The sequence below is a fragment of the Microtus oregoni genome, unplaced genomic scaffold (assembly GCF_018167655.1).
Source record: "Microtus oregoni isolate MIOR12 unplaced genomic scaffold, Mior012 000045F_ref0000178, whole genome shotgun sequence".
Taxonomy (NCBI): Eukaryota; Metazoa; Chordata; class Mammalia; order Rodentia; family Cricetidae; genus Microtus; species Microtus oregoni.
The window spans coordinates 14,059,363-14,076,873 of NW_024543219.1; the positions used below are offsets into that span (position 1 = coordinate 14,059,363).

At 42.4% G+C, this 17,511-nt stretch overlaps 1 protein-coding gene across 3 annotated transcripts in view; it reads right to left on the reverse strand.

Annotated features, from left to right (window-relative positions):
* The window catches only part of LOC121435039 (ankyrin repeat domain-containing protein 26-like), a 114,370-nt gene that overhangs the window by 76,592 nt on the left and 20,267 nt on the right, over nt 1-17,511 (reverse strand). The window contains exons 1-2 of one of the 3 annotated variants that reach the window (XM_041634092.1): nt 16,809-16,890; nt 13,357-13,526 (exon numbers count right to left, since the gene is read on the reverse strand). In XM_041634092.1, coding sequence (XP_041490026.1) covers nt 13,357-13,520 — 164 coding nt within the window. In that variant the 5' untranslated portion in view covers nt 13,521-13,526; nt 16,809-16,890. Of the gene's footprint in view, nt 1-13,356; nt 13,527-16,808; nt 16,969-17,511 lie in introns of those variants that run through there. The other 2 variants (XM_041634093.1, XM_041634094.1) reach the window with 2 other exon arrangements.

Consider the following 17,511-nt stretch of genomic DNA (forward strand, 5'->3'; position numbering starts at 1 on the left):
ACTCTGACAAATGATTCCATTCTCTGTCCTGGGTCTTGTACCCTGTCCCAAGCCCTTAAGGCTGCTGTAGTACACATGGAGAGTGTGTTTTCATCCAAATTAGCTTGTTCCTGAGGATCGGAAAAGGGCCCTTCACCTAGAATTTGATCTAGGGAAATGTCAATTCCCTTTGCTGTTTCCTGCTGTTCTAAGAGTCTAGCCTCTTGCCTGAATAAGCATTTCCATTTCAATTGCGGTCCACTCTCGAGTACCGCAGAGCTCAGCTGGAGCCAGTCCGAGGGGGTTGCTCTGCTTGTCGTGGCCCAAGATTTTAGCATCTCTTTAACAAAAGAGGCTTGCATCCCAAAAGTCATGACAGCCTGTTTTATTTCCTTGAGATCATTCATACGCACAGGCTCCCATGTATCCTCCTTGATGACCCTAGGGTTTTTGGAACCAATCACCTTCTCTGTTGTTATTACGGGAAAGGCAGGTAGAGCTGTAGGTTGAGCTTTGTGGAAATTGTCCCGGAGAGACTTACCCACAGATGTAGTTAAAATTTTCCTTTCTACCCTTTGCTCTTCTTCATCAGAATTTAGAAATTCCTCAATCTTTTCAATTCTATTCACCATTGCCTTCTGCAATGTCTGAATCTCCTGTCCAGAATTATGTTCCAAAGCCTTCATTGAGGATTCTAATGTATGAAGTTTGTCCGTTAGAGATAACATCTCATCTTTGGACATAATTTTTATGGCATAAACCGTGCCTTCTTGTATTGACAATCTTTCCGTCAATCTGTCATAAGCTTTAGACAAAATCCGATTGTCACATTCAGCAGTTTTGATTCTCTCAGTTAATGTTTCATTTCCTACAGAAAGGGACTGAATCTTATGGTCCAGATCAGCTGTTCCCTCTTCCATAGTAATGAATTTCTCCTTAACATCAGCCTGAAGAACTTCAACCTGATTCTTGAGAAGATTGTTATCAGCCTGGAGAACTTCAAACCGATTCTCGAAAAGATTGTTATCAGTCTGGAGAACTTCAACCTGATTCTTGAGAAGATTGTTATCAGGCTGGAGAACTTCAAACTGATTCTTGAGAAGATTGTTGTCATTCTCAATTGTTTTTAAGCGTTCAATCTCTACCTTAAGAATCCTGGATTCGTCTCGTAAAGACTTTATCATATTTCTATTATCAAAACATTTGGTGCCAATGAAAACTACGAATCCCAGAAGGATCCATATATGTGGGGTGATAGACACCTCTTGTAAAATCTCCCACATGGTACAATTAAAAAAAATCATTAAATTCTTGAACAGTAATGTGTTCAGACATTTTATTTATAAAAGAAAATTTTTTTTACCTGCAATGATCGGTTCCTGCCAGTGGTGGTCTCTGTGTTTTTGGAGCCTGTCCTAGAACTAGCTCTTGTAGACCAGGCTGGCCTTGAACTCACAGAGATCCGCCTGTCTCTGCCTCCCAAGTGCTGGGATTGAAGGCGTGCACTACCAAGGCCTGGCAGGCCTCAAACTCACAGAGATCTGCCTGCCTCTGCTTCCCAAGTGCTGAGATTAAAGGCGTGCTCTACCACTGCCTGGCCGGCCTCAAACTTGTGATCCTCCTGCCTCTGCCTCCTTCAGCAAATCCTACCGGTGTGGGCCACCACAACCGGCCAAGTCACTTTGTAACAGACCAAATCTGACGCTGTGGCAGCTTTTGTTGCAAAACCGCAATTACTTGAGCTTCTGCTAATTCAGGCAGTGGGGTTCCGCTGCAAAACTTAGCCAAGGCAGGCAGAATGGGCCTGTGTCGCCGAGTGTGTCTCGGACTCGGCACTGGGGCCGGAGTCACGAACTGAAAAACAGCACCGGGGAGGGTGCTGTGTTAGCTAGCGGGCTACCCGCTTGAGTTGAGGGCAAAATAGCCCGACGTTGGACGCCAAAATGTAACGGCGTAAATGAATGCAGACAGAGTGTAAAAATATATATATAGCTTTAATGTAGAAATAGACTTACAGAACCACTGTTCCCGCGGAGACCAGGAAAGCAGAAGCCAGAAGCGACAAGCTCGGAGCTTGCTCGCCAAATTTATAGGCAGACATTAGCCCGAGGCGAACATGCCCCTTAAGGGGCAGGACTTATCCCTACAAGTTCAAGAATTGAAAACTGAAATGGAGGCAAGGAAGAAAACACAGAGGGCTGGCTGGACATGGAAAATCTAGGTAAATGAATAGAGACTACAGAAACAAGCATAACCAACCAAATACAAGAGATAGACGAAAGAATCTCAGATTCGGAAGATACCATAGAGAAAAAAAACGCACTGATCAAAGAAAACAGCAAATCCAACAAACTGTCATCACAAAACATTCAGGAAATCTGGGACACAATAAAAAGACCAAACCTAAGAATAATAGGAGTAGAAGAAGGAGAAAAAGTGCAGCTCAACGGTCCAGAAAATATACTTAATGAGATTACAGAAGAAAACATTCCCAACCTATAGAAAAATATACCTGTGAAGGTTCAAGAAGCATACAGAACACTGAATAGACTGGTTCAAAAAAAAAATCCCCTCGCGATATAATAATCAAAACACAAAGCATACAGAATAAAAAAAGAATATTAAGAGCTGCAAAGGAAAAAGGTCAAGTTACTTATAAAGGTAAACCTATCAGACTTATACCTTACTTCTCTATGGAAACCATGAAAGCCAGAAGGTCCTGGATAGATGTACTACAGAAAACTAAGAGAACATGGATGCAAGCCCAGACTACTATACCCAGCCAAGCTATCGTTCACTATAAATGGAGAAAACAAAATTTTCCAGGACAAAAACAAGTTTAAACAATACGTAGCCACAAATCCAGCCTTACAGAAAGTAATAGAGGGAAAATCACAAACCAAGCAGTCCAACAATGCCCACAATAACTCAGAAATCTAGTGACCCTTCACCAGCACAACTTGAAGAAGGGAAACACACAAACTCTACTACCAAAAAGGTGACCGGAGTTAACAACCACTGGTCATTAATATCACTTAATGTCAATGGACTCAATTCACGTATAAAAAGGAACAGGCTAAGAGATTGGATGCAAAAATGAGATCCAACATTCTGCTGTTTACAAGAAACACACCACAACCACAAAGACAGGCACCAACTCAGAGTAAAGGGCGGGGAAAAAGCTTATCAAGCAAATGGACCAAAGAAACAAGCAAGTGTGGCCATACTAATTTCTAACAAAGTTGACTTCAAACTTATATGAATCAGAAAAGATGGAGAGGGACATTTTGTACTCATAACAGGAACAATTCATCAGGATGAAGTCTCAAACCTCAATATCTATGCCCCTAATATAAAAGCACCCACTTACGTAAAAGAAACATTACTAAAACTCAAGGCAGTCATCAAACCGCACACACTAATAGTAGGAGCCTTCAACACTCCTCTCTCACCAATGGACAGCTCAATAAGACAGAAACCTAACAGAGAAATAAGAGAATTAATGGAGGTAACCAAATGGGATTAACAGACATCTATAGCACATTCCACCCAATAGGAAAGAATATACCTTCTTCTCTGCAGCTCATGGAACCTCCTCGAAAATTGACCACATACTCGGTAACAAAGCAAACTTCCACAGTTACAAAAAAATTAGTAACCACCTGTGTCTTATCAGATCAGCATGGATTCAAGTGAGAATTCAACAAAAATGCTACCCCAGAAAGCCTACAAACTCATGGAAACTGAACAGTCAACTACTGAACCACACCTGGATCAAGGAAGAAATGAAGAAAGAAATTAGTCTTCCCTGAATTCAATGAAAATAAAGAAACAACATACTCAACTTATGGGACACTATGAAAGCAGTCCTGAAAGGAAAGTTAAGAGCACTAAGTGCCCACTTAAAGAAAACAGAGAAAGCACACGTTGGAGAATTAACAGTCCACCTGAAAGCTTTAGAAAGAAAGAAGCAAACTCACCTATGAGGAATAGAAGACTGGAAATAATCAAACTGAGGACTGAAATCAACAAAATAGAAACACAGAAAACAATCCAAAGAATCAATGAAACAAAAAGCTGGTTCCTGGAGAAAATCAACAAGATTGATAAACGAGTATCCAAACTAATCAAACGGAAGAGAGAGAATATGCAAATTAATAAGATCAGAAATGAAAGCGGGACATAACCACAGACACAGAGGAAATTCAGAGAATCATTAGATCTTACTACAAAAGCCTGTATGCCACAAAACTGGAAAATGTAAAAGAAATGGACACATTTTAGATAAATACCATGTACCAAAGTTAAACCAGGACTAGGTGAACAATCTAAATAAACCTGTTAGTCGCGAAGAATTAGAAGCTGTTATCAAAAACCTCCCTTCCAAAAAAAGCCCAGGCACAGATGGTTTCAATGCGGAATTCTACCAGAACTTCCAAGAAGACCTAATACCTATACTCCTTAATGTATTTCACAATATAGAAACAGAAGAGGCATTGCCAAATTCCTTTTATGAAGCTACAGTTACTCTGATACCAAAACCGCACAAAGACTCAACCAAGAAAGAAAATTATAGACCAATCTCACTCATGAACATCGATGCAAAAATCCTCAACAAAATACTGGCAAACCGAATCCAAGAACACATTAGGAAAATTATCCATTATGATCAAGTAGGCTTCATCCCAGGGATGCAAGGCTGGTTCAACATACGAAAATCTATCAATGTAATCTAGCATATAAATAAACTGAAGGAAAAAAACCATATGATCATTTCATTAGATGCTGAAAAAGCATTTAACAAAATTCAACACCCCTTTATGATAAAAGTATTGGAGAGATTAGGGATACAAGGGTCATACCTAAATATAATAAAAGCTATATACAGCAAGCTGACAGCTAACATTAAATTAAATAGAGAGAAACTTAAAGCCATCCCACGAAACTCAGGAACACGACAAGGCTGTCCACTCTCTCCACACCTCTTCAATATAGTGCTTGAAGTTCTAGCAATAGCAATAAGACAACATAAGGGGATCAAGGGAATTCGAATTGGAAAGGAAGAAGTTAACCTTTCGTTATTTGCAGATGATATGATAGTGTACATAAGCGACCCCAAAAACTCCACCAAAGATCTTTTACAGCTGATAAACACCTTTAGTAATGTGGCAGGATACAAGATCAACTCCAAAAAGTCAGTGGCCCTCTTATACAGAGGGAAATCAGAGAAGCTTCACCTTTCACAATCGCCACAAACAGCATAAAATATCTGGGGGTAACTCTAACCAAGGAAGTGAAAGATCTATTTGACAAGAACTTTAAGGCATTGAAGAAAGAAACTGAGGAGTATACAGGAAAATGGAAGGACCTCCCTTGCTCTTGGATTGGGAGGATCAACATAGTAAAAATGGCAATTTTACCAAAGGCAATTTATAGATTCAATGCAATCCCCATCAGGGTCCCATCAAAATTCTTCACAGATCTTGAGAGGACAATAATCAACTTTATATGGAAAAACAAAAAACCCAGGATAGCCAAAACAATCCTATACAATAAAAGATTGTCTGGAGGCATTACCATCCCTGACTTCAAACTCTATTACAGAGCTACAGTGATGAAAACAGTGTGGTACTGGCATAAAAACAGAGAAGTCGACCAATGGAATCGTATAGAAGACCCGAATTTTTTTTTCCTTTTTTTATTGAGAAAAGGAAAAAAAAAAAAACAAGTTTCCACCTCCTCCCAGCCTCCCATTTCCCTCCCCCTCCTCCCCCCCTACGCCCCCTCCTCCCACCCTTCTCCCCCTCCCCCCACTCCTTTCCCCCTCCCTCTCCAGTCCAAAGAAGACCCGAATTTTAACCCACAAACCTATGAACACCTCATTTTTGATAAAGGAGCCAAACGTATACAATGGAAGAAAGAACGCATCTTTAACAAATGGGGCTGGCATAACTGGATGTCAACCTGTAGAAGAATGAAAATAGACCCATATCTATCACCATGCACAAAACTCAAGTCCAAATGGATTAAAGACCTCACTATCAGTCAGAACACATTGAACCTGATAGAAGAGAAAGTGGGAAGTACCCTACAGGAGATGGGCACAGGAGATCGCTTCCTATGTGTAACCCCAACAGCACAGACTTTAAGGGCAACATTGAATAAATGGGACCTACTAAAACTGAGAAGCTTCTGTAAAGCAAAGGACACTGTCACCAAGACAAAAAGGCAACCTACTGACTGGGAGAAGATCTTCACCAACCCCGCAACAGACAAAGGTCTGATCTCCAAAATATATAGAGAACTCAAGAAACTAGACTTTAAAATGCTAAGTAACCCAATTAAAAAATGGGGCACTGAACTGAACAGAGAATTCTCAGCAGAGGAAGTTCAAATGGCCAAAAGGCACTTAAGGTCATGCTCAACGTCCTTAGCAATCAGGGAAATGCAAATCAAAACAACTTTGAGATATCATCTTACACCTGTCAGAATGGCTAAAATCAAAAACTCCAATGATAGCCTTTGCTGGAGAGGCTGTGGAGGAAGGGGTACCCTCATCCATTGCAGGTGGGAATGCAATCTTGTGCAACCACTTTGGAAATCGGTGTTTCGGTTTCTCAGGAAATTCGGGATCAACCTACCCCTGGACCCAGCAATACCACTCTTGGGAATATACCCAAGAGATGCCCTATCATATGACAAGAGCATTTGTTCAACTATGTTCATAGCAGTATTATTTGTAATAGCCAGAACATGGAAACAACCTAGATGCCCCTCAATGGAAGAATGGATGAAGAAAGTGTGGAATATCTACACATTAGAGTACTATGCTGAGGTAAAAAACAATGACTTCTCAAATTTTGCGTGCAAATGGATGGAAATAGAAAACACTATCCTGAGTGAGGTAACCCAGAAACAAAAAGATGAATATGGGATGTACTCACTCATAATTGATTTCTAGCCATAAATAAGGGTCACGGAGTGTACAATTGGTGATCCCAAAGAAGCTAAGTAAGAAGGTGAACCAAAGGAAAAGCATATAGTTGTCCTCTTGGCTATGGGAAGTAGACAAAATTGCCGGGGAGAAAATTGAGATCTTGGGGGTGGGGTGGGATGGGGGTAAGGAGAGATGGGGAGAGAAAAGGGAGAAGGGGAGAATGGGGGGAACTTGGGGATAATGGAGGATTGGGATAAGGAAGGTTGGATAGGGGAGCACGGAAGCACAATTCTTAGTTAAGGGAGCCACCTTAGGGTTGGCAAGAGACTTGAACCTAGAGTGGCTCCCAGATGCCCAAGCTGAGGTCCCCAGTTAGTTCCTTGGGCAGCTGAGGATAGGGAACCTGAAATGATCCTATCCTATAGCAATACTGACGAATATCTTGTATATCATCATAGAACCTTCATCTGGTGATGGATGGAGACAGAGACAGAGACCCACACTGGAGCACTGGACTGAGCTCCCAAGGTCCCAATGAGGAGCAGAAAGAGGGAAAACATGAGCAAAGAAGTCGGGACCACGAGGGGAGCACCCACCCACTGAGACAGTGGAGCTGATCTATTGGGAGCTCACCAAGGCCAGCTGGACTGTGACTGAAAAAGCATGGGATAAAACTGGACTCTCTGAGCATGGCGAACAATGAGGGCTGATGAGAACCCAAGGACAATGGCACGGGGTTTTGAACCTACATAATGTGCTGGCTTTGTGGGAGCCTAGCCAGTTTGGATGTTCACCTTCCTAGAAATGGACGGAGTGGGGAGGACCTACGACTTACCACAGGGCAGGGAACCCTGACTGCTCTTTGGGCTGGAGAGGGAGGGGGAGAGGAGTGGGGGGAGGGGGAGAAGGGTGGAGGGGGGGGAGAAGGGTGGGAGGAGGGGGAGGGAAATGGGAGGCTGGGAGGAGGAGGAAATTTGTTTTTTTTTCTCCTTTTCTCAATAAAAAAAACTGAAAGAAAAAACCATATGACCATTTCATTAGATGCTGAAAAAGCATTTGACAAAATTCAACATCCATTTATGTTAAAAGTCTTGGAGAGATTAGGGGTACAAGGGTCATACCTAAATATAATAAAAGCTATATATAGCAAGCCGACAGCTAACATCAAATTAAATGGAGAGAAACTCAAAGCCATCCCGCTTAACTCAAAAACACGACAAGGAGGTCCACTCTCGCCATACCTCTTCAATATAGTGCTTGAAGTTCTAGCAATAGCAATAAGACAACATAATGGGATCAAGGGGATTCGAATTGGAAAGGAAGAAGTTAAACTTTCGTTATTTGCAGATGATATGATAGTGTACATAAGTGACCCCAAAAACTCCACCAAAGAACTTTTACAGCTGATAAACAGCATTAGTAATGTGGCAGGATACAAGATCAACTCCAAAAAATCAGTGGCCCTCTTATACACAAAGGATATGGAAGCAGAGAGAGAAATCAGAGAAGTTTCACCATTCACGATAGCCACAAACAGCATAAAATATCTTGGGGTAAATCTAACCAAGAAAGTGAAAGATCTATTTGACAAGAACTTTAAGGCATTGAAGAAAGAAATTGAAGAGGATACCAGAAAATGGAAGGACCTCCCTTGCTCTTGGATTGGGAGGATCAACATAGTAAAAATGGCAATTCTACCAACGGCAATCTATAGATTCAATGCAATCCCAATCAAGGTCCCATTAAAATTCTTCACAGATCTTGAGAGGACAATAATCACCTTTATATGGAAAAACAAAAAAATCAGGACAGCCAAAACAATCTTATACAATAAAGGAACTTCTGGAGGCATTACCATCCCTGACTTCAAACTCTATTACAGAGCCACAGTAATGAAAACAGCATGGTATTGGCATAAAAACGAAAGAGTCGACCAATGGAATCGCATAGAAGACCCGGAGTTTAACCCACAAACCTATGAACATCTCATTTTCGATAAATGAGCTAAAAGTATACAAAGGAAGAAAGAAAGCATCATCAACAAATGGTGCTGGCACAACTGCATGTCATCCTGTAGAAGAATGAAAATAGATCCATATCTGTCACCATGCACAAACCTCAAGTCCAAATGGATCAAAGACCTCAATATCAATCTGAACACACTGGACCTGACAGAAGAGAAAGTAGGAAGTACCCTACAACATATGGGCACAGGAGACCACTTCCTATGTATAACCCCAGCAGCACAGACATTAAGGGCAACATTGAATAAATGGGACCTCCTGAAACTGAGAAGCTTCTGTAAAGCAAAGGACACTGTCACTAAGACAAAAAGGCAACCTACTGACTGGGAAAAGATCTTTACCAATCCCGCAACAGACAAAGGTCTGATCTCCAAAATATATAAAGAACTCAAGAAACTAGACTTGAAAATGCTAATTAACCCAATTAAAAATGGGGCACTGAACTGAACAGAGAATTCTCAACAGAAGAACTTCAAATGGCCAAAAGAGATTTAAGATCATGCTCATCCTCCTTAGCGATCAGGGAAATGCAAATCAAAACAACTTTGAGATACCATCTTACACTTGTCAGAATGGCTAAAATCAAAAACACCAATGATAGCCTTTGCTGGAGAGGTTGTGGAGGAAGGGGTACCCTCATCCATTGCTGGTGGGAATGCAAATTCGTGCAACCACTTTGGAAATCAGTGTGGCGGTTTCTCAATAAATTCGGGATCAACCTACCCCAGGACCTAGCAATACTACTCTTGGGAATATACCCAAGAGATGCCCTATCATATGACAAAGCATTTGTTCAACTATGTTCATAGCAGCATTATATGTAATAGCCAGAACCTGGAAACAACTTAAATGCCCTTCAATGGAAGAATGGATGAAGAAAGTGTGGAATATATACACATTAGGTTACTACTCAGCGGTAATATACAATGACATCGTGAATTTTGCATGCAAATGGATGGAAATAGAAAACACTATCGTAAGTGAGGTTACCCAGACCCAAAAAGATGAACATGGGATGTACTCACTCATAATTGGCTTCTAGCCATAAATAAAGGACAATTGAGTCTATTGGGAGCTCACCAAGGCCAGCTGGACTGGGACTGAAAAAGCATAGGATAAAACTGAACTCTCTGAACATGGCGGACAATGAGGGCTGATGAGAAGCCAAGGACAATGGCACTGGGTTTTGATCCTACTTCATGTTCTGGCTTTGTGGAAGCCTAGCCAGTTTGGATGCTCACTTTCCTAGTCCTAGATATAGTGGGGGTATCTTGGACTTTCCACAGGGCAGTGAACACTGACTGGTCTTCGGTCTGGAGGGGGAGGGGGAGAGGAGTAGGGGGAGGGGGAAAGGACTGGGAGGAGAAGGAAAATGGGAGGCTGGGAGGAGGTGGAAATTTGTTTTTCAATAAAAAAATAAAAGAAAAATAAAAAATAAATATTACCCATACACTTAAAAAATGTAATGTATAATTAGAAAGTATAGGTTGTTAATGGATAATCATCAATAATAGTCAAGTTTGTAGTCATGTTAGTTAGATTTTCTAGATATATAGAGATATATTTCAGTTAGATAGGCATTCTTCATATCTTTCAAAGACTACAGAATATGGCATTTAAAATGTTTTAATAACTTAAGGCTTTTCATGACAATAAGACACATCTGCTCCTGGCAGCACCAAGCTACTTCCTGAGGACGATGGACATCAAAGAGGCTCCTTATGGAGTTTGCTAGCGATTTGGGCAAGAAACTGCTCTTGCCTAAACTATTGTGTAAACTGGACATGAAGAACCAATAAAGAGAGAGGATTGTTGAACTTGCCTAAAGTTGAGATGGTCCTTCGGGGTTCCTGCTTCATGAAAGAGTCTACAAGACATTCTGCAGGATACAAAAGAAAGTGACTGAACTGTCTTTGAAATTTCCTGCTTCATGGAAAAGTCTGCTGGATACTATGGGCCTAAAGGCCGAAGATGGATGTTCCAATGGTACAGAAAAACTTTGGGTGACAGTCCAAGCAGCGAGATGTCTCTGTTATTTCCAGAGTTTTGGAAGTTGCTTACTTATTGTTTACTTAGGTAATATTATATCCTTCTGGAGTTTTTGATGGAGTAGATGGAATAGATAGATAGCTATAGTTATCATTTTCCTTTGTTATGATAAAAGATAAAATAGATTGAAATATTGTTATTGTATTTCTTGCTTGATAACTGTTCTGTTATATGTAATTTTTCTATGTTAAAAAGAAAGCCTTTCTTTTTTGTTTAAACAGAGAAAGGGGAAATGGTGTAGGAGGTTCTTCTGTCTATGTGTTGCTTTCACTGGTTGAATAAAGAAACTGCCTTGGCCTGTTGATAGGGCAGCACTTAGATAGGCAAGCAAAACAGAACTGAATGCTGGGAGAAAGATGGCAGGGAGGGAGAGCTGCCATGGAGCATCAAAGTCAGACATGCTGAATCTTTCCAGGTAAGCCACGACCTCGTGGTGAACACAGATTAATAGAAATGGGTTAGATCAAGATGTGAGAGTTAGCCAATAAGAGGCTAGACATATTGGGTCAGGCAGTAATTTAATTAATACAATTTCTGTGTGGTTATTTTGGGGGTTAAGCTAACCAGGCGATGGGACATAGCCTGTGCTCCTCTTACTTCAGGAGATGAAAGCAATTATAACACAGGTGAAGGGCTGGAGAGATGGCTCAGAGGTTAAGAGCATTGCCTGCTCTTCCAAAAGTCCTGAGTTCGATTCCCAGCAACCACATGGTGGCTCACAACCATCTGTAATGAGGTCTGGTGCCCTCTTCTGGCCTGCAGGCATACACACAGACAGAATATTGTATACATAATAAATAAATATATAAAAAAAAGAACACAGGTGAAGAGATATGGCATTTCAAGTGTCTACCTACCACCTTCCACCACCTTATGTGGCCTGGACAATCAAAATTGATCTTTGGACTCATAACATGCTGTTTATCCTCAAAGGAAAAGGATCACATAGCAGCTAGGTCTAGAATTTTTTCAGTCCTAAACATGTCATATTTTAAACAGCACTATATAATGGTCTTTCTACTTGAATGAATAGGACATTCTCCTAAAGTTCAGAAAAATCATTTTGTAAATAGCAACAGGATATTAATACCATGTCCAAGAGTATATGAGCAATACAATTGTTATTGATAATGAGTTACTGATCAACTACATTGTAGTAATAGGAGTGGCGGAGCTGCGTCCCCGGCACCCCGGCTGCCTGGCTAGCTTATGCCCCGAAATAACAACACACAAACTGTATTCATTTAAACACTGCTTGGCCCTTTAGCTCTAGCCCTTACTGGCTAATTCTGATCAACCCATCTCTAATAATCTGTGAGCACCGGTCTTACCGGGAAGATTCTAGCCTACATCCATCCTGGATCGGAGCTTCATCGTGTGTGTCTCAGAGAGCAGAGCTATCATGTCTACCCGGGAGAGAGAGGCATGGTGTCTCTCTGAGGCGTCTGCTCCCGAGAGGAGAGCTGTGGAGTCTGAGCTCACTTCCTCTTCCTCCCAGCACTCCGTTCTGTTTACTCCACCTACCTATGTTCTAACCAATAAAATGGGCCAAGGCAGTTACTTTATTAGCCAATGACCTTCTTCCATCACTACATCATTTTATTGATAGCCATAATAAAGCCTTGCCATGTAGGAAGCTGAACAAGGTCATGAGGCTAGCTGAGTTCTCATGTCCAGGAAACAATTGAACATGAACAACATGCAGGATAGAGCCTCTCATGCTAGAGCAGAATTTCCTGAGATGTGTGTCTGAGTTCCCTGGCCCTGCCAGGGATCTGGGACCAAGCAGAAACTTGTGATTTCATTGGGGCTATAGCTGGGAACCTGAGTCCTGGTTCTCTTTGGGAATAGGTAACAGCATACTCTGAGAAGGTTCTGATCTTACCTGCAGCTGAGGCATCTGCCTGTGTCATCCTGGAGAGTTCTTAACCTATTGTATTCAGAGAATAGTTTACACAGGAAATGGGTAATATTGCAGAAAACAAAGTTCAAAGGTGGAATTCTCTTCTGCACAAGGGATGTTCCTAAATAAAAGTGTTATTTCAGCCAGGTGTGGTGGTACACACATTTCAATCCCATTACCTGGGAGCTGAAGCAGGCAGATCACTGCCATTTCAAGAAACTTCTGCTCAGAACATAGAGAGTTCAGAAGGGAGGAAAGGAGACTCAATTCCAGAGACACACTGAGTATCAAATGTACTGTTTTCTGGACAGAATTTCTTGTTGATTGGACCAGGACAATTCTCTTAGGTATTTTTCCGTTTCTAGTTGGAAACCATACATGTGAGCAGAAGACAATGAAAGACAGAGATCCCAGGTAAAAGGGACCCTCTGGGCTCTACTTCCTCCCCAATTCTGGGTTCCTACCTAAGCTGGGAGAATTCAAAGTGATGCTGTAGCTTTTCTGCCAAGTCCTTTTCCTGCATGGGCATTTCCCTCTGCCTCCACAGCAACTGAAGACTTTCCTCCAATCTCTTGAGCTCCAGTTCATTGGAAGACTGTGTTGTTAGTGGAGGGTCAAAGACCATCATACATCTCTAGGCACATACAAAAGATCCAAATAGCTTGCTGGGCAGCTAGGTAGACAAAACAGTAAAAGCACCCAGGAGAGTTAGAAACCCAGATTCAATTTAGAGACTGAACAGAAAAAGAGTAGTCTCCTTTAGCCAATCGCACACATGCATGACACACAAGATCACCTAAATACTTATACTACTACTACCACCACACACACATACACACACACACACACACACACACAATCACACACATACACACAAAGAGAGAAAGAGAGAGAGAGAGAGAGAGAGAGAGAGAGAGAGAGAGAGGTAGGAAAGGAGGAAAAAAGAAAGATAATAGAAAGAAATATAATGGCAGAAGAGGACATCTAATGTGGGATTCCCCTCTGTATGCTTTTAATATGTTTTACTGCCATTGGTTAATAAAGAAGATGTTTTCTGTCAATAGCTTAACAGTGCAAAGCCAGGCTTGATGAGCTATATACAGAAAGGAGGTGGGTGGAGTCAAGGAAAAGATATTTAGATGTCCCCAGAACAGACATACCAGAAACTTGCCAGAAAGCCACATCACCATGGTGATTCTGAGAGTAATAGAAATGGGTTAATTTAAGATTTAACCAAAAACACCCTTAAGCTATTGGCCAAACAGTATTGCAAATAATATAGTTTCTGTGTGATTAATTCAAGTCTGGGCAGTCTGAAAATGAACAAGCAGCCTCCAACAACAGACTGCTGTACCATTGTGGGGCTGATTACATCCTTGTAAAACCTGAGAAGCTTGAAAACGAATTCTAGACACAAAGGAAAAGAGACAAGAATGGCTTCTTGGTAGCTAGCATTTTTTTGGATGGGCTGTGTTTGTTGGAGGGGAATGAGAGCACCGTGGTTCCTTTATAAGAGGTTTTCTTTATTTGGTAGTAGCAAAAAAAGTGGGGTTTCCAAATGGAGGCTTCCTGGTGTGTGTTGTCAGCGTGATCTCTGGCCCTTTCAAGAGGCCAAGCACTTGAATAGGGTTTGTGAGCAGTGTGCTGCAAGTTATTTGGTGGCTACATGGGCCAACTGGTTACTAGAGTTGAGGCAGTGAGCATGGCACGTGCATGGGAATCTCCTCCTTGCAAACTGCTTCCCACGTGTGATCTCACAAGAGCCCTGCTGAGCGAATGAGCCCCAGGACCAGGAACTCACTTACTCAAAGCTCTGTGCACAGAATGCTACCTATCATAATGACATGTGGGTGTATTATATGTTATTGACCCTTCTCCTTCTCTAGACTGCAACTCTAAACAGAGACTGAGGGATGGCTTGCCAATAATTCAGTTTCTCATGAGAGGCTAATGTCCCAGAAGTACTTGTGCATGAACACTGAAATGAACACCCCAGGTAGCATGAGGTGGGTGGCTGGATGGGAACATGGATAAGTAAGGTGATGGGTGAAACCACAGGTGGTTAAATAAGTAGAGAGGCAGTCAAATGGGCAAAAGGTGCCCAACTTTACCCTGATTTATTTGTCTGCCCCTACATCTTGTTGCTGGGTCTTGAGGCCACTAGTCTCTTCCTCTCGGTCCTCACAGATCACATTCAAGTCCTCCAAGTGGTGCTTCAGTAGGAGGCCAGTCACCTAGTTATCCAGCAGTTTCTTTTTCTCCTGCCTCAGCATGTACAACTTTTCCAGTTGAGTCTGCTACACTAGGAGCCAGCTGTGCAGACTGCTGGAGATGCTCTGCATAGTAAGATCCTGCCAGCATCCTCCTGCCACCCCTGCCTCCAGGAACCCCTGCCTCCAGCTAACAATCTCTTTCACATGTAGGAATACTAGGTCCAAGAGACAAAAGTCCAAGAGATGCATGCTAAGGCTGCTTGCTAAGAAGCAGAAAGGCTAGATCCGGAGTTAGGGATGCTCCATCATGAGAAAAATGAAGGCAAAGATGGCCATTTCACAACTTTTGGGGTCCATGCCAAGATGGGCATTTACTGACAGAAAACTGTCTCCTTGGTCAGCTCACTGAACTTCTCTGAGGTCTCAGTGTAATCAACTTCCAAGGTCCTTAGTTCTGACATGACCTGTGCATGCTCCAACTTCAGCTTTTCATAGAAAGGATTTGCCTTGTGGTAAGGCCTAGAAACAGGAAGAAAGAACCTTGTGATCAGAGGCCTCAAGGATCATGAGAACTCATGTTGTATCCTGGTCTACCACAGTTCAGTGAATGCCACATTCTGCATCCTATGTACAGGGACCTCCTGGTGCTTTTAAACTTGTTATCTTGGCACTAGATCAGCTGGCTTCAGAGATGGAGGATGCCATGGTTGCATGTGTTCACTGAGTATGTTTAGAGATCCAGTGTAGCTCCCCATGTTACCAGGGTTTATGCTACACGTCTCGCCACACCAAATATTACAATGACATCTCTCCCACTTCAGAAAAGCAATTCGAGGTCCCCTGTGACTATTACACAGGATAGTGATATAAACTCCCACAAGGGATGCCTAGGGGTCATGAAGGGGAGTATGTAGGACAAGAGCTATGCTGCTTAAAGTGGGGTTTTCTGATCTCAGCACTAGCACCACCTGGAAATTGGTACAGGCAAATCATCATGTCCCATACAGACCCCTGGATCCCAGAGTCTCTATGGACACACAAACCTGAAAATGCATGTGCGTGCGTGTGCACACAAACCAACAAATAAAAACACAAACACATTAGGGAGAGGAAGCAGAGAGGGGGAGAGAGGAAGACAGACAGACAGAGAGAGAGAGAGAGAGAGAGAGAGAGAGAGAGAGAGAGAGAAACATGTTTGCATGCTAAAGAAATTCATGGAGCATTATTGTCTAAGAGTATGAGGCACAAAGCTAGAGAGAAACTGTGATGAGTCCCAGGACTTCTGGTATGCACACAGATGGACAAAGTGGGAACGGGTCTCTCTAGCTGCTACCAGGAGCTTCCAGTACACAATCAGCTTTCAGGCAAGTTCAAAGACTCACACAAACTAACAGCAGCTATAATAGACACAAACCACCACCTGTCAGGTCCTTCCCAAATGCACTCAGGGATCGGGGAAGTAAACATTACTATCTCAATCCCTTACTTGTGTGACTCAGACCACAGGCTCTGGTTTTCATTTAGAGAAAGAAGACTAGCTAGAGTCACCATCTCCCTCCCCTCAAGCTTCAGGTCTGCCTCTCCTGAGAAGAATTTAAGACATGGGTCACACTGGAGGTCCAGTACTGAGAACCCAAAACCTTAAAGGAAAAAGGTTAGGGTGACATTGCTGAAGGTCCCATCAAGACAGAAACAATGAACACCTGTTCTCCATGGTATCTTCACTGATGAAGGTTGGGCGATCTAGCAGCTCATTTCTTTGGCTGTTGATCAGCTGTAGTTCCATGGTCAGCCTATCTACTTCCTGCTTCATCTGCTTCTTGGTGAGGAGCATTGGGTGGGATTTTGGCTCCATAGCAGCATCTGTGGGTAGACAGAACACAAGTGAAACTGCACAGGACAAGGCATAGAGGACAGACAGACACCCTGAGGCCCAAACAGAAAGATCAAGTTTGGAACCAAGTGAAAAACCAAATTTTTTGGCCCAGTTGAATTGCTCCCTCTGTGAATGTAATCTTTCCCATCACTATGTAGAGATGTGGCTACATAAGAAGCCAGGGGTTTTTGCTCTGCCTCTCTACATATGTTTCAGGTGAAAACAGAGACCACCTCTTCAAGCTTATTCACAGCAGGACAGGATGCAACATGGCCCAGGGCCCTGAATCCTGCCTGTGGTTTCAGAAACCAGGAGAAAAATGACAGCATGCACAAGCACTCGGGTGCTGTGAGGAGCCCAGAATTCCTGCCTGGAAGGGTTGTGAAATGAAAAGTCATGCAGGGGCAGAACATGATCAGCAGACTCACTAAGTCACCCCACTGACAGTCCAGAACACGGAAGTTGGCATCGAAGAGTCAATCTCTGCCCTAGTCCCATGCCTCTGAGAGTTGTTTGGCTACCCTAGAGAA